The sequence below is a fragment of the Ochotona princeps genome, chromosome 3 (genome assembly GCF_030435755.1).
Source record: "Ochotona princeps isolate mOchPri1 chromosome 3, mOchPri1.hap1, whole genome shotgun sequence".
NCBI lineage: Eukaryota > Metazoa > Chordata > Mammalia > Lagomorpha > Ochotonidae > Ochotona > Ochotona princeps.
The window spans coordinates 16,899,050-16,920,497 of record NC_080834.1 but is presented as its reverse complement, the minus strand read 5'-3'; the positions used below and the strand labels follow the sequence as shown (position 1 = coordinate 16,920,497).

The following is a 21,448-nucleotide window of genomic DNA, read 5'->3' as shown; positions in this document are numbered from 1 at the left end:
CAAACATAGGCCTCACACTACTTGCGTTTTTATCTTTCTTGTGTTGGCACCTTGGGGAGGGAAAGGATGAACAGGAATTCCGTCAAAAGCAAGGTGGGGGGCTCGGCGCGGTGGCCTCGCGGCTAAAGTCCTCATCTTGAACGCGCCAGGATCCCATATGGGTGTTGTTTCTAATCCTGGCAGCGCCACTTCCCATCCAGCTCCCTGCCTGTGGCCTGGGAAAGAAGTTGAGGACAGCCCAAAGCCTTGGGACCCTGCACCCATGTCCTGGAGGAAGCTCCTGGCTCCTGGCTCCAGATTGGCACAGCACCGGCCATTATGGTCACTTAGGGAGTGAATGATCAGACGGAAGATCTTCCTCTTTGTCTCTCCTCCTCTCTATATATATCTGATTTTGCAATAAAAATAAGTAAATCTTCAAAAAAAAAAAAAAAGGCAAAGCAGGGATAGATAACTGCTGTAGCTGCCTTGATCCAAGAACAACTGAGTTTGATTCGGTTCTATTTACTTCTGCTCTGATATCTTATTCCTTCCCAGATTTCCCAGATTCCAACATCTAGCCATTTGAGCATTAACAAATTCTGAGAATTAAATAGCTACATTTGTGTTTCACTCAAACATAAAACACTGTCTTACCTAGGCACAGACACCTGCGTCCTCCTCCTCCATACTTGGAGGCTATGCTACGTATCTAGTGTTGTGAAGAGAAACCTCTTCAGGAAACAATTTTGTCTCATTTTCTTTTAATGTACACTGTGGAAGTTTTGATAGACAGACACACACACACACACACACACACACACACACATTTACTCTAAAGGCAGTTAATGGAGAGATCTTTCATTTACTGATTCCTTCCAGAAATGGTCATCATGACCAAAAGTTTTAATTTTTGGCATCCCATTCCTTTTAAGATTACTTATTTTCATCGGAAAGGCAGATTTACAGAGAGAAGGAGAGACAGATTTTCCATCCACTGGGTCATTCCCCAAGTGGCCACAATGGCCAGAACTGAGCCAATCTGAAGCTAGCAGCCAGGAACTTCTTCCAGGTCTCCCTTGCAGTTGCAGGGTCCCAAGGCTTTGGGCCGTCCTCAACTGTTTTCCCTGGCTACAAGCAGGGAGCTGGATGGGAAGTGGGGCTGCCAGGACAATAACCGGCACCCATTTGGGATCCTGGCGCTTGCAAGGCGAGGATTTAGTCGCTACGCTACTGTGTCGGGTCCCATTCCCATTTCTTTCTTTTTTAAATGGCTGCATCATCCTTTGAAATCGCCGTAGACATGCAACATTTATCCACATTTTAAACATCTCTGATGCTCTTTCCCTTCTTAATATGCAAGATATCATCTGATATCATTTCGATTAAACAAAGAACTAAATTTAACATATTCTACAGGTATTTGTGACAAAATCTCATATTTTCTTCTATCTGAAAATATTTTTACTTTCACAAGATATACCTAGTTTCACAGGTTTCCTTTTTTCTTTCTGTACACAGAAAATATTATTTCACCTTCTTTCTTCCAGTGAGAAGTCAAGGCCAATTTTATTGCTTTTTCCCCGTGTCCAATGTGTACTCTTCTCACTGCTTGCCAGAGTTTTGTTTTTTTGTGTACTGCCTGGAGAAGTTTGACTCACATGGGTTGGTTGGTAGGGCCCAAATATTTTGGCACCCTACCACTATCTTCCCGGGAACTTTAGCAGGAAGCTAGATGGGAAGCAGAGAAGCCAGGATTTCAGACCATGCTCTGATATGAAATGTAGGCTCCCAGAGCAGTGGTTTAACATACTGCAAAAATGCTTGTCCCTGAGCATGGTAAGCCTCCACCTGTGGTATCCGCATGCAATATGCCTGCTGGAACTGATCCACTTCTGATCCAGCACCCTGCTAATGTGCCCAAGAAAGCAGAAAATAGCCCGACTCTTGGGGCAGTACACCCACATGGGAGACCCCTTTGGGAATGAACCAGCAGATGGAAACTCCATCTCTCCTGCTCTCTGCAAGTCTGCCTTTCAAACAATAAATAAACCTTAAAAACAAGCAAAACAAAACAACAACAAAAAAACAGCCTGGCTTTTTTCCTTCTCCAATTGTAGAGCACTCTCAGATGTATGCTTGTTTTGGGTAATTCCTCAATACCTTGTCCAGTGAATCGTTTCACATTTTTTGCCTGAGAAAAGTTCTAAATCAAATGCAAATTTTCAGTGTATACTGTATTAATCTGTTTTTCCTTTATAATAATAAAAGTCTCTTGGCAATGGCCACTATAATGTTATAAAATGAAAGATAGTATTTATTCTACTTTGAAAATCCTACAAGCATACTAATCATTTGTCAAACTTTGATCTTCATAAGATGCTAGTATGTTTTGTGATTTAATAAATTATAGTTTCCAGGTATTAAGTAGGCATCAGTTTTGGGGGACAGCATTGTAGAGCAGTGGGTTAAGTTGTCGGCTGTGTGGCTGGCATCTCATACAAGTGCTGGTTTGAGTCTCAGCTGTTTTACTTACCCAACTCCCTGTTCATGCAAAAGGGAGAGCAACAGAAAATGGCTTAAGTACTTTGGGCCCGTCACCCACCTGGGAGACTTGGAAGGAGTTCCAGGCTCCTGGCTGCACCCTGTTCAAGCCCAGACTGTTAAAAACATTTGGAAAGTGAACCACCTGATGGCAGACCTATCTTTTTCTGTCCCCTTCTCATTGTAGTTCTTTCAAATAAATAAATAAATACATAGATTGAAAATCTAGGCATCAATCTTTAAAATACAATAAAGCAGAAGTAATACTCTTTCAAAACACTGTATAGTTTTAAGGTGTTATTGCCTTAAACTTGAACACAATTTGAAATTTCTGAAAACTCATTGCAGAAATTCAGTGCATAGAGTATTTTACAGGCTCCTTTTCAATAATCGCGTGTACCTGCCATCGTCCATGAGAGGTGGGAGAAGCTATGCCACTATCTCTGCAATACAACTCTCCCTACTTCTACCCCCTGTGTGCAGGCAGGGGTCTTCCGCCCTTGCTGCCCCCCTCCGTGCAATTTTGAGACAACCCTGTGGGTGGAACCCAGAGTTGAAACAAAGGTGGATATGAACTCCTGGTTTCTTTCTGTTTTGCCCTTCAATCTCCCTTTTCATACTGCTGCTGTGCTGTGGTTTCTTTCATTTTTATAAGATTCTTAAATAGAATTCTTAAAAAGAGAAAAAATTGTAGATGGTTAAGCTGGATATAGTACAACAGGTAGGTTGTTTTTAATCCACTTAAAGGATTTTTTAAAATTGGAAACTACTGTGAAGAACAAGTTAATTACTTATTTGCAGTTCAGGAATATAACATCTCAGCAGTATGTTTTTATAAAAAACAAACAAAAAAACCCAAACCGAAAAAAAACTAGGTCTCAGATGATCTCTGGACTCCGTTCCTACTCTTATAGAACAGTGATACTTCCCAGGTGTATTTGATAACATTTAGATTTATTAAAGTGAAAAACTGCAAAGATGAGTATTCTCTAAATAAATCTAAGAGGGAGACTGTATACATCTCTGGACACTTCTACACCTTCTTACACTTGGGAAATATCACTTGTTTTGTGGGACAGAAATACGCAGTCATGTGCTACAGGATGAAGTTTCAGTGACACCCTCCTGGGTGACAGTGATCCCCAAGATTGTATTGCCTAGTTGTTTCGGCAGTGTGTTTGCTCCCGACTCCAGCTTCCTCTTAATATCAACCCTAGGCAGTAACACTGACGGAAAGGTAACCTGCTACCCTCAGGGGGCCCTTGGACATTCCCAGGGCCTGCTCTCATTCTGGCCCACTTCAGGCCATTGCAGGCATTTGGAAGTAGGCAATTTTTTTTTAATTATTTATTATTTAACTTCATTAATTACATTGTATTATGTGACACAGTTACACAGATACTTGGGTTCTCCCCACCCCTCCCCAAACCCTCCCACCATGGTGGATTCCTCCACCTTGTTGCATAACCACAGTTCAAGTTCAGTTGAGATTCCCCCATTGCAAGCATATACCAAACATAGAGTCCAGCATCTTATTGTCCAGTCAAGTTCAACAGCTTCTTAGGTATACCCTCTCTGGTCTGAAGACAGAGCCAGCAGAGTATCATCCCAGTCAATTGAAAGCTCCAACATACCATCAGCAAAAATTTACATCATTATGGAATTAATTGACATACTAATGAGTAACCAATATGTCAAAAGTAAATGCGAGTTCCCAGCCACCTTCTGTGACCACCTCACCTATACTTCAATTTTAGTTTATACACAACATATAACATTCAAAACATAACATGTTATACATAACATCATATCATCTTAAATTAAGGCAAACATGTGGTATTTAACCTTTTGGGATTGGCTCATTCCCCTTAGCATTATGGTTTCCAGTTTGCCCCATTTGGCCACAAAGAACTGCATTTTGGTTTTTTTTTAATAGCTGAGTAGTATTCCATGGAGTACATGAACCATAGCTTTCTTATCCAATCCTCTGTTGATGGGCATTTTGGTTGTGGAAGTAGGCAATTTAATGGATGGACTCTATTTGCCTTTTTATTACTGTAGAACACTAGCTCCTCCCCATCATTTTACCATTGTATTACAAAGGCCTGTTCGGGGCAGGTGTAGAGCTCTTTCAGGTAAAACCCACAAAAGTGGGCTGGGGAAGTCCCTCTGGCCTTGTGAACTCTCACAGGTGCTACACTGAGCTTCCTGCAACTCAGCAATTATACTTTGGGTTTTCTTCTTGGGGCATTCACTGGCTCTGAGGAGGTTCTGCCTGTGGCTTGCTGCTTAGGTAAGCTGTGATCATCTATGTGCCTGTGCCTTACTGTGGGGGCCATGATGTGCCCTGTAACCTCACTTCTCTGACAGAAGTTAGGAAGAATCACTGGTTTTTAAAAATGTTTAGATTTTGGGCCCGGCGGCGTGGCCTAGCGTCTAACATCCTCGCCTTGAACGCCCCGGGATCCCATATGGGTGCCAGTTCTAATCCCGGCAGCTCCACTTCCCATCCAGCTCCCTGCTTGTGGCCTGGGAAGGCAGTTGAGGACGGCCCAATGCACTGGGACACTGCACCCGCGTGGGAGACCCGGAAGAGGTTTCTGGTTCCCGGCTTCGGATCGGCGCGCACCGGCCCGTTGCAGCTCACTTGGGGTGTGAATCATCGGACGGAAGATCTTCCTCTCTGTCTCTCCTCCTCTGTGTATATCCGGCTTTCCAATAAAAAAAATGAATAAATCTTTTTTTTAAAAAAAAAGAATGTTTAGATTTTAATGTGTTAGTAGAGTGGTGACTTTTAAACTCTTACTTGCGGGATTTTAGCTTTAACTGCTATCTTACAAATAGAAGGGGCACAAGAAGTTTAAGAAATTGATCCCTTTCTTTTTTATCAGCTGAGAGAATCAGTATTTTATCAAAAGCTGAAAAATTCAAGAGCACACTGAGTGCCTCAGCTTTTGATATTCTAGAGGGCAGAAAAGCAATGATCAAGTTACTTTCAAATTAAGGAATCAAAAGCTGGTATATATTTACCCTATTTTTTAATTTGAAGGAACAATCTTAAAAGTGTTTTGAGAAGTCCTAAGATGCATAAACAAGTTGTCACTTCACAAACCAGATTAAAGTATTTGTTATACCTTTGTAGTATGTTTGAAATGTTGCATAATAAAAAAAGAAAGAAATATAACTATATGGAGTTGATTTAATAATGCATGCTTAAGAATAGGTGATGCGTTAGTAGTGTGAGGACAACAGCAAGCTGGCTGGGCAGGGTTGCAGTACCCATAGGTCTGCATAAGATATGGGGCTGGGGCAGGACCGACCAGGCAGCTGCATCCACCAGTATGTGCTTCGGCTGGTGTGGGTGACAGACCACACCTGACCCTGTGCTAGCTGACATACACAAGAGTCAAGTCTGAGGTCACCCCAGGAGAGGTTTCCAGGGAGGAGGCTTCCCAACCTGACCTCTGGACTTAGACCCTGGCCACAGGGAAAATCACAGGCTATGTGATCTGAGACTGAAGTGCATGTGTCTGGACTGAGCAGCCTCAATTGCTAATGCCTATGCAGTGGACAGCATGCTCCGAAACACATGGGGGTAATGGCAGCAGGCTCTTCTAGGGCAGCAAGGGACATTGACTGAAAGCAGAACAGGTTGGACAATTCTGGCAAAGTTTGCATCATATTCTTGGCTCTGTGGAAGCACTAAGGTAGAGTAGAAATCACCCAAAAGATCTTGGAAAGATTTTTACATCCCTGGAGCAACAAAACCAACAACTTCTCAGAACTATCAAAAATATTCAAGTAATACCCTCAGAACACTCTTTCCCACATTAGAGTCTCTAAGGTGTCGTCATATGACTATCTTCCATCCACGGGTACTGATGTAGTTTGACACAATGAGCGGTCCCCCTCTGACTTTCCCCACTGCAGACAAAGGAGGAAAAAAACCCTGAAACATTTGTTCCATCCACCTTCCTCCGTACTTATCCCTCTCAACTACGTAAATATTAAAAAGAAAAATTGAAAAGAATAAAAATGGGTAATACAAAATGGGGTCCTTTTGCTTATGGCTGTATACTCACTGGAGATTTGCAAGCACAGAGGTGAAAATGCTGGTTCTTGGAATTACGTAAGAAATTCTTAACAAAAAGAGATGATTCAGTTATAATGAAGACAAATACTTTGGTGAATATTCAGTTTTTTAAGATTTATTTTATTTTTATTGGATAGTCAAATGTATACAGAGGAGGAGAGACAGACAGGAAGATCTTCCTCTGATGATTCACTCCCCAAGTGACCGCAATGGCTAGAGCTGTGCCAATCTGAAGCCAGGAGCCAGGAGCCTCTTCCGGGTCTCCCACTCAGGTGCAGGGTCCCAAGGCTCTGGGCTGTCCTCCACTTCTCTCCCAGGTCTCAAGCTGGGAGCTGGAAGGGAAGTGGGGCTGCTGGTATACAAAGTGGCGTCCATATGGGATCTAGGAGCGGGCAAGGCGAGGACTTCACCTGCTCTGCTACTGTGCCAGGCCCCAAGTATTAGATTTTTTATGTGAATGAACATTAAAGAGCTATGGTTTTCCTAAAGAAACATAGAACTGATGAAGTTTATTCTCACTGCACTGTAATTGAGCTTAAAGCTTAATGAACTAGATGTATTTCACTTAAATTGTTTCTCCAGTTTTTCCTTTTTAAAATAGTTATATTCATATGCACAGCAAATGCTAAGGAGTGATATGAACAAATGGTTACATTTTGGAAGAAGCAGTGAGACAAAAGTGGTCCCACAGCATGACTTCTGCACTGATCTGAGCAACCGGGGGAAATCTGGTTGAACTTTCTTCTGAGTTAAATTCCTGCTTAACCAGAACGGCAACTGCTTGGAAATAGGATTTTATGATTTTTCTTGTTCATGCTTGAATTCACTTTTATCACAGTTAAAAAATGTTTGAGGTAGCAAGGAGCTTCTATAGTTTTAAAATTAATCTTTAGAGTTAGTTTTCTTAACTGAGAAAGTTTACATGTGTATATCAATATATCCCATAACTTTGCTGTTCTATTTGGAGAACAAATATTTCATTCATAGGATAACAAACTGCAGAATTCATGATGCTTTTAAGAATTCATATCCTACAAACTAGTCATCTTACATACATAAACTACTATGGTAATTTAAAATGTAAAGACTTATGTGAAGGAGAGAGGCAAGATGGCGGCAAGGAGTGGGACACGTTTGGGATGATGGAGAATCATTAGAGTGAAGCACAAGGAACAGATTACAGGAAAAGATAGAGGTCAGTCAGTTGGCAGGAGGGTACCTCGAGACCCCTAAACACATGGAAGCGGCGGAAATGGCAGAGCTGTGTCGCATTGAACAGAAAACCCTCAAGTAGCTGGATGCCATCTTGTGTAGTGGGGCAGAGGGCAAATTTGAAATGATGGTCTGGAGAGGGCTTGTTTCTAATTAACTGCACTGAGCTGAGCCCACAGGGAACGCAGCACCAGCTTTGCAGCTCGGCTGGCAGCCTCCGATCTCTGTCGTTGCCCTGCCAGGAGTCATTTTGCACAGAGGGGCAAGGGCTCAGAGGTCAGGAGGAACAGAGGTAAATTGCGCATGCACTAAATCAGTAGGATTCAGGTGCCATTTTTATGGGACCAGGTACTGTTAGACTGAAAGGAGGACAGCTGAGCCACACAAGAGCTAAATTGGGAACAAAATCACTTCCAACTTTAAGCATTGTACCAGCTCCTCATAGAAAACAGTTCCAATGTGACACCCTACAGACTCCACCAAAAATAACTCCAGGTGGCACTCAAACTTATGGCCAGCACAATTTGGCAAGATCAGTGCCACTGATAACCCAGTTATTCAGGACACCTGGCATTCTCAAATCTGGGACACTGATTAAACGTAAAAATCAATGTGTAGACCTGTAGCTAAAGCATCTTAGAAACCTGCCCTAAGGAGAAGAATCCGCCAACCAGAATTGCAAGGACAAAAGTAAGAGAACAGACAGAGGCACTATGAATGTTACTGAAGACTCTCCAGAAAAAGAAGCAAAGACCTCTACCAACCTCAGAGTTAACTGAGGAAGACATTCAGAAAATAGGGGACACGGGCCCGGCGGCATGGCCTAGCAGCTAAAGTCCTCGCCTTGAACGCCCCGGGATCCCATATGGGCGCTGGTTCTAATCCTGGCAGCTCCATTTCCCATCCAGCTCCCTGCTTCTGGCCTGGGAAAGCAGTCGAGGATGGCCCAAAGCTTTGGGACCCTGCACCCGTGTGGGAGACCCGGAGGAGATTCCTGGTTCCCGGCTTCGGATTGGCGTGTACTGGCCTGTTGCGGCTCACTTGGGGAGTGAAACATTGGATGGAAGATCTTCCTCTCTGTCTCTCCTCCTCTCTGTATATCCGGCTTTCCAATAACAATAAAATCTTTAAAAAAAAAAAAAAGAAAGAAAAGAAAATAGGGAACACAAAATTCAGAAAACTCATTATAAAGCTTTTGAACAACAATGAGAAGCACCTATTACAGGAGTTCAAGGAATTTAAGGAACATGTCACACAGGAAATGAATCAAATGAAAGCTGATATAAAAGAAATTAACAATAGAGTGGAATAAATTAAAAGTACACTGGAGGGCCCAGCGGCGTGGCCTAGCGGCTAAGGTCCTCGCCTTGAAAGCCCCGGGATTCCATATGGGCGCTGGTTCTAATCCCGGCAGCTCCACTTCCCATCCAGCTCCCTGCTTGTGGCCTGGGAAGGCAGTCAAGGACGGCCCAATGCCTTGGGACACTGCACCCGCGTGGGAGACCTGGAAGAGGTTCCAGGTTCCCAGCTTCGGATCGGCGCGCACCAGCCCGTTGCGCTCACTTGGGGAGTGAATCATCGGATGGAAGATCTTTCTCTCTGTCTCTCCTCCTCTCTCTGTATATCTGACTTTGTAATAAAAATAAATCTTTAAAAAAAAAAAAAGTACACTGGAAACTCTCCAAAATAGAACGAATGAAGCAGAAGAAAGAATCTCAGAATTAGAAGATATTTTCTGTTACCAGGGGGAAACAAACAAAAGGCTGCAACCACAGTTGAGTCAAGCTAAAAAAAACACAAAAATCCAAGACTTAAGAGATGGGATTAAAGGCTCAAAATAAGAGTTATGGGAATCAAGCCTGGTATGATAGCATAGCGGCTAAAGTCCTTGCCTTGAACGTGCCACGATCCCATATAGGCACTGGTTCCAATCTGGCGGTCCTGCTTCCCATCCAGCTCCCTACTTGTGGCCAGGGAAAGCATTTGACAATGGCGAAACGCCTTGGGACCTTGTATCTACAAGGGAGACCCAGAAGAAGTTCCTGGCTCTTGATTTCGAATTGGTTCAGCTCCAGCCATTGTGGCCACTTAGAGAGTGAACCATCGGATGAAATATCTTCCTTGCTGTCTCCCCTCTCTGTACATCTGTCTTTCAATAAAAATAAACAAATCTTAAAAAAAAAGAGTTATGGGAATCACAGAATGGACAAAAAGAAAAGCTGGGATAAAGGTGTATTCAATGAAACAATAAATGAAAACTTTCCTAATCTGAACAAAGAATTGGAAAACTATATACAATATACAGAGGGTCACAGAACTTCCAACAGAGTTGATCAAAAGTGAACTTCACCACAACAAATGATAATCAAGCTCTCTTCAGTTAAAGACAAGGAAAAGATCCTTAGACGTGCACATGAAAAAAATCAAGTGACTTATACAGAAACCCCAATCAAACTCACAGCTGATCTCTCAGAGGAAACGCTATAGGCCAGAAGAGAATGGAGTGACATTCCAGAATGTAAAAGGGAAGAATTTTCAGCCCAGAATAATGTATCCAGTAAAGCTCTCCTTTGTCTTTGAAAATGAAATAAAGTTCTTTCATAGTAAAGAAAAACACCAAGAATTTGCCTCTGCTAAACCTGCCCTACAAATGATACTCAAAGATGTTCTCATGAAAGAGAAAAGGAATAGCAACTACCTAAATCAAAGGCAAATGTGGAGAACATCCCACCAAAAGGCTAACGGAAGACTCAATCAAAGAACAACTCATTGCTAAAATGACAGGACCAAACTGTCACCTATCCATATTAACACTGAATGTAAATGGTTTAAACTCATCAAGCAAATGTCATAAATTAGAGGACTGCATCAAAGAACAAAACTCATTGATCTTCTGTTTACAGGAGATACATTTTACCTTCAAAGATCAGAGGAAACAAAGTAAAAGAATGGAAAAAGATATTCTAAGCTATTGGTAAGAAAAAATGTGCCCATGTAGCCATCTTATATCAGCTGATATTTGACTTTGATGTGAAAAGCATTAAAGGAGATGAAGAAGGACACCACATAATGATCCAAAGATTCATTCAGCAAGAAGAGGTACCATAATAAACGTATATGCACCAAATGCCAAGGTATCTAGCTACATGAAACAAATATTAATGGATTTAAAGGGAGAAACAGACTCCAATACAGTAACAGTAAGGGATTTTAATACCCCTTTAACACTAACAGGCAGATCAATGAGACAGAAACCCAGCAAAGCAGCAACAGAACTCACCCAAACACTAAAGTAAGTGGACTCAGTTGATATCTACTGAACTTTCCATCCTACAGACAGCACATGAAACCTTCTCCAGAATTGATCATGTCATAGGACACACGAAAAGCCTTAGCAAATTAAAAAAAATTATACCATGCCTTCTCAGACCATCAGTGGAGTAAAATTAGAGACCAAGAAGTCAAAATACCCAGGAAGACTTGCAAACACATGGAGACTGAATAATACGGTACTAAATGAGCAATGGGTTAGAGAGGAAATCAAAGGGGAAATTTAAAAATTTCTTGAGGGCCCGGCGGCGTGGCCTAGCGGCTAATCCTTGAACGCGCCGGGATCCCACATGAGCGCTGGTTCTAATCCCGGCAGCTCCACTTCCCATCCAGCTCCCTGCTTGTGGCCTGGGAAAGCAATTGAGAACGGCCCAATGCTTTGGGACCCTGCACCCTTGTGGGAGACCTGGAGGAAGTTCTTAGCTCCTGGCTCCAGATCAGCACAGCACCAGCTGTTGCACTCACTTGAGGAGTGAATGATCGGACGGAAGATATTTCTCTCTCTCTCCTCCTCTCTGTATATCTGACTTTGTAATAAAAATACATAAATCTTTAAAAAAAGTTTATTTAAAAAAATAAATAAAAATTTCTTGAAACAAATGAAGGTATCAACACAACATATCAAAACTTATGGTACACAATCAAGGCAGTGTTCAGAAAGTTCATCTCAATCAATGCTTATGTTAAACGAAACTAGAAAAGAACCAAGTAAATTAGCTAACCTTACAGTTGAAGGAACTAGAAAAACAACAACAAAGCAATCTCAAGAGTACAAGGAAAAAAGAAACAACCAAAATAAGGGAGAAGATAAATCAAAAAGAGACCAAGAGAACTATACGCAAGATCAGTAAATCAGAGAGCTGTTTTTTCAAGAAAATCAACAAAATAGACTCCCCACTAGCCCAACTAACCAGAAAAAAGGAGGGAGAAGATACACAGCAATAGCATCAGAGACGAGAAAGGAAATGTAACAACAGATACCTCAGACATACAGAGAATTATTAGAAACTATTACAAGTAACTAGAGGAATATTCCCAAAGGAAATGAAAATTGCATATGAGAAGGGGATCTGTAATCCCACATTTATAGCAGCACAATCTACAATAGCAAAGACATGGAAACAATCCAGATGCCAGTCCAAAGAGAAGTGGTTAAAGAAACTGGCACATCTTCTTCATGAAATATTACTCAGCCATTAAAAAAGAATGAAATTATACAATTTGGAACTAGATTGTTGCAACTAGAGACCATTATGCTCAGTGAAATAAGTCAATCCCAAAAGGACCAAAACAATATGTTGTAAATATAAGAAAGCCATCATGCAAATTTTAACTTCAATAACCCTTTCCATACTGTTTTTGCTACATTCTATGTGTTTTCATGTTTTTTTTATTTCATTTTCATTTCTTCCAAATGTTTTTTTTTTTTCTCTTGTCGACTTCATCACTAGCTGATGGATTGCACGGTGGCATCATTTTAACCAAGAGGCTTTTATGTTTTCTTTTCTTCACCCATGCATTGGTTATTCAATGGTGCACTTTTTTGACTCCACGGTGCTATAATTTTGTTGTTGTTGTTTTAACTTCATACCTGTTTTTGACTTTATTTCATGGCTTCTCGTGTAACGGAATACATAGTGATGTCATAGTAGAGACTACCGTATCCAGATGTGAAGATACAATGCAGTAATGCAGTACGCATCCCTAATTTCAAATCAAAGATGGACTCCCAATGAAACTCTTGGACATATCTAGATAATGGGATGCTGGACTGTCTGATATTGTCTGTAGCAGCAATGTCAGGGCACACGTAAATAACAGACTGATGGAATCATAGCTCCTTTGCAGGACTATACTTCTGTAATAATATGGAAAAAATCAGGGGAGACTCAAATGAAGCTCCTGGTTCCTGGCTTTGGTCTGCACCAGCCCTGGCTATTGTGGCCATTTGGGAAGTAAACCAACAGATGGAAGATCTGTCTCTCCTCTCTTATAAACCTTTCAAATGAATAAATAAATAAATCTTCTTAAAAAAAAGTGTTTCCACAATATGTGTTTTAATTGCCTTGTCATAAATTTCTTTGGGCTGTGTCAATATATAGATGTGCTTCTACGTAGAATGCATTGCACTGCTACACATGCTCTTAAATCATTAACATGCTAATTCATAGCAGCTGCAGATCGTTCTGGCTCTCTTGGTAAATAAATGATCCTTAGTTTCAATGAAGTTGTTCCACGAAGGTAAAAAAATATTCAAGTGATCCACATTTTGACATTAGAAATAACACATGCGATACTGGAAAAAAAAAAAAAACGTTCTTGAGGAATGAGGTCATGAGTTCTAGAAATTGGTAACAGGCTCCAAATGGTTAGATCTATGTATAACAGAAATCCAAAATATTGGAGCAATGAGCTAAATTTCCAAAGGGCAGTTCTGTTTTCCATGATTTAAAACTACAGTTCAAAATTTTTGTATTTTAGAACCCATCAAAAAGCTGTAGGAATGATATGTCTTCTTGTAATCCTACAATTACTTATCTCCTTTTTCTGTGTAGATTTACACTACACATCAACAGAACCGCCATTATGATGTATGTAAAACGACATTATTATGAGTGTGCAACTAACCATGCCAGAATCAGGTTGTGCTTCTTGGCACCTAACTCATTGCTTTCACCTAACAAACCAAAGGATGCTCACATGAATAGTTTACCCTGCATCCACATTTTTTCAATTCAAAGCCTCTAGAGCTTTATCTGTCAGATATCTTAAAGCTTAAAAATTGTCTTGTGAATAATTGCTATAATAAAGCATTTCTGAGAAAATTATAGCAGGAGCTAAAAAGAACTATGGAGAGAGGGGTCTTAACATAGACGGGAACTTGAAAAATCAGTACCCTTTAAATTTTTTTTTTAATTATTGTTCTATGATGTAGTTCCATAGGCTCTGGGATTTCCTGTACTCTCCTCAAGTCCCCGCCCCCTCTATTGATTTCTCCTCTAGTATTACAATGGGTGGTCCTTCATGAACAGTCATTAAGTCCATCATTCTGCTACTGAAATGTTTCCTGACATTGTAGGCATCAATAAAAATCAATAAATTAGGTGAATATTCTTGATTTACCTTTATTAAGTGCTGAGGATGAAAGATACATGTGACAGAATATTAGTTACAAACTATGACATCTTGTTGAAGATTCTACCTCACAACACACATCTGAAACAAATATGTAGATAATTTTGAAAGCTTAAAACTCACCTCACAAGATGCTCCTGTCTTATTTTCTATTTTAGAAGAATGCTCTCAATAAAGACAACAGTTGAAGCATGATTTGTACATGAATGCATTCACTTTTAACTCAATAGATGGGTCAAAGTGACATCCTTTAACAACCAACTATACTTCCAAAGGACAGAATATGTATTTGTAAAATGTTTTAAAATTCAACCTATAGAAATGTAAGTTTAAGCTACAGCTGGGAGCAAGGAGATGAGGTACTAACACACTGTAAATATACAAGGATCCTTGAAATGGGCAAGGCAAGCATACATGATAAGGCATGCATGAATTTCATTGTTTTTGCACCAGAATAAACATCTCTAAGCTTCTTTTCCCATAAACTTTATGAAGTGCCCTTCTATACATGGGTGATTGGATCTCAGACTAGTCATCACACACGATGTGCACCTGAGACAGTAAGTGGTTTGAGCAAAATAATTCATTAGAAATAAGGCTAGTAGGTTTGTCCAGTCTGTTCTGAGTCTTCAATCACCCACCGCTTGTAGGTGGTAATAGAACCACTGTTTGCAGGCGTGCCTGACCAGAATTTTTCTGTAGCTCTAAAGATTCAGTTTCTGTATCAAGTAGAAAATTCTGAATCACTACACATATTTAAATTCCTTTTTAAAAAAGATTTATTTATTTTTTATTACAAAGTCAGATATACAGACAGAGAGAAAGATCTTATGATACACTCCCCCAAGTGAGCGCAGCGGCCGGTGCTGTGCTGATCCAAAGCCGGGAACCAGGAACCTCTTCCAAGTCTCCCATGCGGGTGCAGGGTCCCAAAGCCTAGGGCCATCCTTGACTGCCTTCTCAGGCCACAAGCAGGGAGCTGGATGGGAAGTGGAGCTGCCGGGATTAGAACCAGCACCCATATGGGATGCCGGCGCATTCAAGACGAGGACTTCAGCCGCTAAGCCAAGCCTCCAGGCCCCCATATTTAAATTCTTATACTAAAAATTTGATATTCTTTATATATATCAAAATCATTTTAACTTCATGGGCCCGGCGGCGTGGCCTGGTTCTAATCCTGGCAGCTCCACTTCCCATCCAGCTCCCTGCTTGTGGCCTGGGAAAGCAGTCGAGGATGGCCTAATGCATTGGGACCCTGCACCCGCATGGGAGACCCGGAAGAGGTTCCTGGCTCCTGGCTCCAGATTGGCGTGGCGCGGCTCACTTGGGGAGTGAATCATTGGATGGAAGATCCTTCTCACTGTCTTTCCTCCTGTCTGTATATCTGACTTTGTAATAAAAAATAAATAAATCTTTAAAAAAATAATTTCAGCTTCAACTGTCATGTCTATACACACATATTTAACTACATATTCCATATTAACTTTTATTTTAGGTGTATAGGCAGAGAGGTGCCTCATGCCCAGGTGCCCATATACAGGCGCATAGAGATCTCCAATTTGCTGGTTCACTCCTGGAAGCTAGAAATAGATGTGGTTGGGCCAAGGCTGTAGCCAGGACCTCAATCATGTAGCTGGCAGAGACTCAACGACTTAAGCCGCCACCTGCTGCCTCCCACAGCACAGATTAGCGGGAAGCTGGAATCGGGAGCCAAGTCAGTACTGGAACCCAGCCACTGTAATATGGTATTCAGGTGTCCTAAGTGGCATTTTAACTGCTGTGCTGTAGGTCCAATCTCAAATTTATATGTATATATTCTTAAACAGAACCAAGTGTGAGAAAGTATTTTTTGATGATTATTTTCTTGGAAAGTCAGACATACAGAGGAGGAGAGACAGAGAGGAAGATTCTCTGTCTACTGATTTACTCCCCAAGTGGCTGCAATGGCCAGAGCTGAGCTGATCCAAGCCAGGAGCCAGGAGCTTCTTCCGGATCTTCCATGTGGGTGCAAGGTCCGAAGGCTTTTGGTCATCCTCTACTGTTTTCCCAGGCCATAAGCAGGAAGCTGGATGGGAAGTGAGGAGGCCAGTACACAAACTGGTACCCATATGGGATCCTGGCACATGCAAGGCAAGGACTCTAGCCACTAGGCTACTGTGCCAGACCCAGAACAAGTATTCTTCAGAAAACTACATGCCAGGAGGTGTCAACTGTTTTATATTCTGTTAAAGATTCATCTATTTTTACTGGAAAGGCAGATTTAAAAAGAGAAGGAGAGACAGAAAGATCTTCCCATCTACTGGTTCACCCCCAAAATAGCAGCAACAGCCAGAGTGGAGCTGATTCAAAGCCAGGAGCCAGGAGCTTCTTACTGGTCCCCCACACAGGTGCCAGGCCCCAAAGCTTTGGGCTGTCCTTCACTGCTTTCCCACGCCACAAGCAGGGAGCTGGATGGGAAATGGAGCAGCTGGGACACGAAAACAGCACTCATATGGAATCTTGGTGCTTGTAAAGAGAAGATTAGCTAAATCAACCATTGCACTAGGCCCGGAAGGTATCCACTTTAGCTTCATTTTTAACCAAGCATTACTCAAGAAGGTATGCCTAAATACATAATGTGAATTTTTTCACAGAAATAACCTCAGCTTAAAGAGATGATGCCAATTTTTTAAAAAGTCTCAAACATGAACACACCAATTTTCAAATATAATTTTTAAAGTATCTTTTTTTTTTAAAGATTTTTTCATTTTTATTGGAAAGTCAGATATACAGAGAGGAGGAGAGACAGAGAGGAAGATCTTCCATCCGATGATTCACTCCCCAAGTGAGCCGCAACGGGCCGGTGCACGCCGATCCAAAGCCGGGAACCAGGAACCTCTTCCAGGTCTCCTACGTGGGTGCAGGGTCCCAAAGCATTGGGCCGTCCTCAACTGCTTTCCCAGGCCACAAGCAGGGAGCTGGATGGGAAGTGGAGCTGCCGGGATTAGAACCGGTGTCCATATGGAATGCCGGCGCGTTCAAGGTGAGGACCTTAGCCGCTAGGCCACACTGCCGGGCCCAATTTTTAAAGTATCTTTAGTTTTTCAAGGAAACATTTCAACATACACTGTTAGGAAAATGTAACAGTTCTCTGAATTCTATAAATTTGAATAATTTTTAACTCAACATTCTTAAGCATTTAACAAATTGACTAAGGATTATCAGTCTCAAATTAATATTTCTAAATTTAAATCCCCCAAATTATATTCTTTGTCTATCAACTTCTGAATAACTGGTAAGAGTACAGCGTACCTACAGTGATTATGCTTGATTGTGATCTCATGGACTTCTTAGAAAGCAGCAATGTTGTAATCAGAAAATGTCAACATTGGGGCTGGTGTGGCAGTGTGCTAGGCTAATCCTCTGCCTATAGTGTGGAAATCCCTTTATGGGCGTCGGTTTGAGTTCCAGCTGCTCCACTTTACTTTTGATCCAGCTCCCTGCTTGTGGCCTGGGAAAGCAGTGTAGAATGGCCCAAGCGCTTGGGCCCCTGCACACAATGTAAGATCTCAGTCTCTCTATCCCTCTCTCCGTATTGCTGTCTTTCCAATACAAAATAAATCTTAAATGTCAACATCAACAATAGCATTTTCTGAACACAATCAACTCTATGGTGAGTTAACTACAAGTAATAAAGCACACCAGATCATTATTAAAAAAAATACATTTACTGAATTCTTTCCATGTAACTACCCACTGTGGAAGCCAACAGGAACAATGTTTACATGAAAGATGGCAGCAGGCATGGGCTATGTGTGCCACTTCCCTTCTACATCCCAAAGGGGTGCAGATAATTTAGTTTGTCATTTTTATGAATCCCCTATGTTTCAATTCAATTAAATAAGGGATACTTGTTTTGTTTGGAGTTGGGGTTAAAAAATGTAGGCTAAATGACAAATTACCTAAAATAGGTATAAACCCACATTCTTTCTCCTGTACCCCCAATTATTTATTTGTAATTAATTGAAGAAAGAAATGACCAATTGCAATCATTTCATCTCCAATGTATCCACTGTTGCCCGTGTCTAAACAAGGCTATGGTGGTGATGACGGATGTAACTGATGACCTTTTACATTCCAGGCAGAGTGCACTTTGATGTGTGACTACTACTCTGGTCTGTTACTATTCCTGACCCTGACCTTGGGGTCACTACCTTTACTCAGAAAGCGTCACCCCGAGTCTCAATTACACTTCTGCTTGAGGTTTCAAAGAAGATCCTAATTACATATTCACAGTTTACTTAAGCCCACTGCTCCTTTTGATATAATCCAGCAAATCACACAATTAAAAAATTCTGTCATATGGTCTTAAGTGTTACTCTCTATACTCATTCGCATCTACATAAGAACCACTTCAAGACCTCAACTCCATACATATATTTAGTTGAGGGGGTTTTAAGAAGAGAAAATTTTTGCTTTTGAATTGGTACTAGTATATTTAAACCAAGGTAACATTTTTTTTTTCTTAAAAACAATGAGAGAACCTGTAGCAGACTGTGGTGAACTTTTGCCTCACATTATGCTTAGTAAAATAAGCCAGTCTCAAAAGGACAAATCCACATTTTCCCTGATTTGTGATAACTAATAGAAAGGGTGCAAAAAATACATCAGTGAAATTGAGATTTTGAGATTTGACTATTGTTCTTATCCTTTGTCTATACTCCCTGAGGAACAATTTTTTTTCACTTAGTATTTGTTTAGTAGAGGGTTGTTTATGAGTATAAGCTGAAAATATGTCATTGAAAAATTAAAAAGGAAGCAGGGTAGGGTGGAAAGTCTCATTATGCACTTACAACCACACATATGAAATACATAAAATTTGCTGTTTATAAAAATTAAAAATTACTATTTTTTAAAGAGAAAAAATGATCTTCACGTTGCATGCAGAATTCTAAGGGATTAAAATCAACTGTGGAGGAGGGATTTGTGGAGTACCATTACATTCTTAGAATGGCACTGACAAATCATATTGAGTTTGCTAAAAGCTAACTCAAAGTTACATTAAAAAAATAAACTGGGACACAAAAATCCAAATCCAAATTGGCACAACAAATTGGCAAAGAAGTTTCACAAAATTTGCTATCTTGGGGAGTTCAACTAAATTATTCCATCTCCTTTATATAATAGCCAGAACATGATGCTTTTTGAAGAAAATAAAACACCAGGAAACTGGGAGGGTGAAGCTAACTTCTGTTCCCAGGGCATCACAAGCCGTTGGCGGGACCTGTTCTCCCGGTAGCCGCACCTGTTCCCTTGAGGTGCTACAAGCTCCCGTCCGTCCTGGGCTGCTGACCGAAAGGGGTCCGTGGCAAACAAGGCCAGCTTTGTAGATGCAGCAAGCCAAGGCAACCAGCAGGGCCCCCGCGGGACCTCAGCAACCCGGGAGTGAGGCGCCGTCAAGGACGCACCCTCCCTCACCTGGAACAAGGGGCTATCATCCGATACCTCTGAGATATGATATCCCGGGAGTGCAGAGCATCCTGGCCGGCAGCCACGGCCACCTGCAGCGCCAGGGGAACTGGGCCGGGAGTGCGAGCACCCGGGCGTGAGGACCTCACCCACCGCCTCTCCCGTCACCCCCAGCCTCCTATCCGTCACCCCCAGCCTCCCCTGCCCCGTCTCCTCCCGGTCACCTCCACAGCCTCCCCGGGCCTCCCCCACAGCCTCCTATCTGTCACCCCACAACCTCCTCCCGGTCCTCCTCTCGGTCTTCCCCACAGCCTCCCCTGGCCTCCCCACAGCCTTCCCCCGGTCTCCCCCACAGCCTCCTGTCACCCCACAGCCTCCTCTCGGTCTTCCCCACAACCTCCTCCCGGTCCTCCTCTCGGTCTTCCCCACAGCCTCCCCTGGCCTCCCCAACAGCCTTCCCCCGGTCTCCCCCATTGCCTCCTCGCGGTCTCCCCCACAGCCTCCCCCCGGTCTCCCCACAGCCTCCTCGCGGTCTCCCCCACAGCCTCCCCCCGGTCTCCCCACAGCCTCCTCGAGGTCTCCCCCACAGCCTCCCCCCGTCTCCCCCACAGCCTCCCCCCGGTCTCCCCACAGCCTCCTCCCGGTCTCCCCACAGCCTCCCCCTGGCCTCCCCCACAGCCTCCCCCCGGTCTCCCCCACAGCCTCCCCCCGGTCTCCCCCACAGCCTCCCTCCGGTCTCCCCACAGCCCCCCCCCCCGTCTCCCCCACAGTCTCCCCCACAGCCTCCTCGCGGTCTCCCCACAGCCTCCCCCTGGCCTCCCCGACAGCCTCCCCCCGGCCTCCCCCAGGTCTCCCCACAGCCTCCCCCAAGTCTCCCCACAGCCTCCCCCCGGCCTCCCCCACAGCCTCCTCGCGGTCTCCCCCACAGCCTCCCCAGGTCTCCCCACAGCCTCCTCCCGGTCTCCCCACAGCCTCCTCCCGGTCTCCCCCACAGCCTCCTCCCGGTCTCCCCACAGCCTCCCCCCCCCCCCCCGTCTCCCCCACAGCCTCCTCCCAAGTCCCACCCGCCCTCCTCGCTCTGTGCCCTCGGCAGCCACCGCAGGTTCTGGCCCGGCACTCACGAGAAGAAAGGGTCGTCCTCGAAGCTGCTGCTCAGCATCCTGAACATCGTGGCTCTGTCTCGGCGGCCACAGGCGCTCAGGTTGGAAATCGGTGGAACTCGCCGAGGCCGCGGACGGAGCTCACCGCCGAAGCGCCGTTGTCGCAAAGCTCCCGGCCGCGCAGGCGGAGCCTGCTGGGAAAGGCGGGGCGAGGACACAGGACCGCCTTCCTATTGGACGGCGGCCTGCGACGTCACCAAGACGGGCGGGGAACACGGCGCCGCTGTCATGGCAACCACAATCAACACAGTGGAGGGGAGACGCTTGGCAAGGGTTCACCAAGCCTGTGGAGGGACACGAAGGCTTGTCAGAGCTTCAAGACGCAAAAGATAAGACCATCCTCTTTGTGACCTTAGGCAGCTAGCCCTCGGTACCGACCCCTCTAGGTCTCTTTTTGGGAAAATGGAGAAGGGTCGGCATGGAACTGAAACATGCTTCAGTGGTTGGCCAAAAGCTATGCATGGTAGTAACAAAAGTATGCAGAAAGTTTTTGAGAGCAGTTAGCAGATAGTGCACTCCATTCTTGAAGAAAGTAAGTTTTTATTTG

General features: G+C 43.3%; 1 protein-coding gene across 1 annotated transcript in view; it reads right to left on the bottom strand.

Moving 5' to 3' along the window:
* The window catches only part of MLF1 (myeloid leukemia factor 1), a 44,723-nt gene extending 23,661 nt beyond the window's left edge, over positions 1–21,062 (bottom strand). The window contains exon 1 of the mRNA XM_004598577.3: positions 20,863–21,062. Within this exon, the coding sequence (XP_004598634.3) occupies positions 20,863–20,909 (47 nt within the window). The 5' untranslated portion in view covers positions 20,910–21,062. The remainder of the gene's footprint in view (positions 1–20,862) is intronic.
* Between the last annotated feature and the right edge of the window lie 386 nt (positions 21,063–21,448).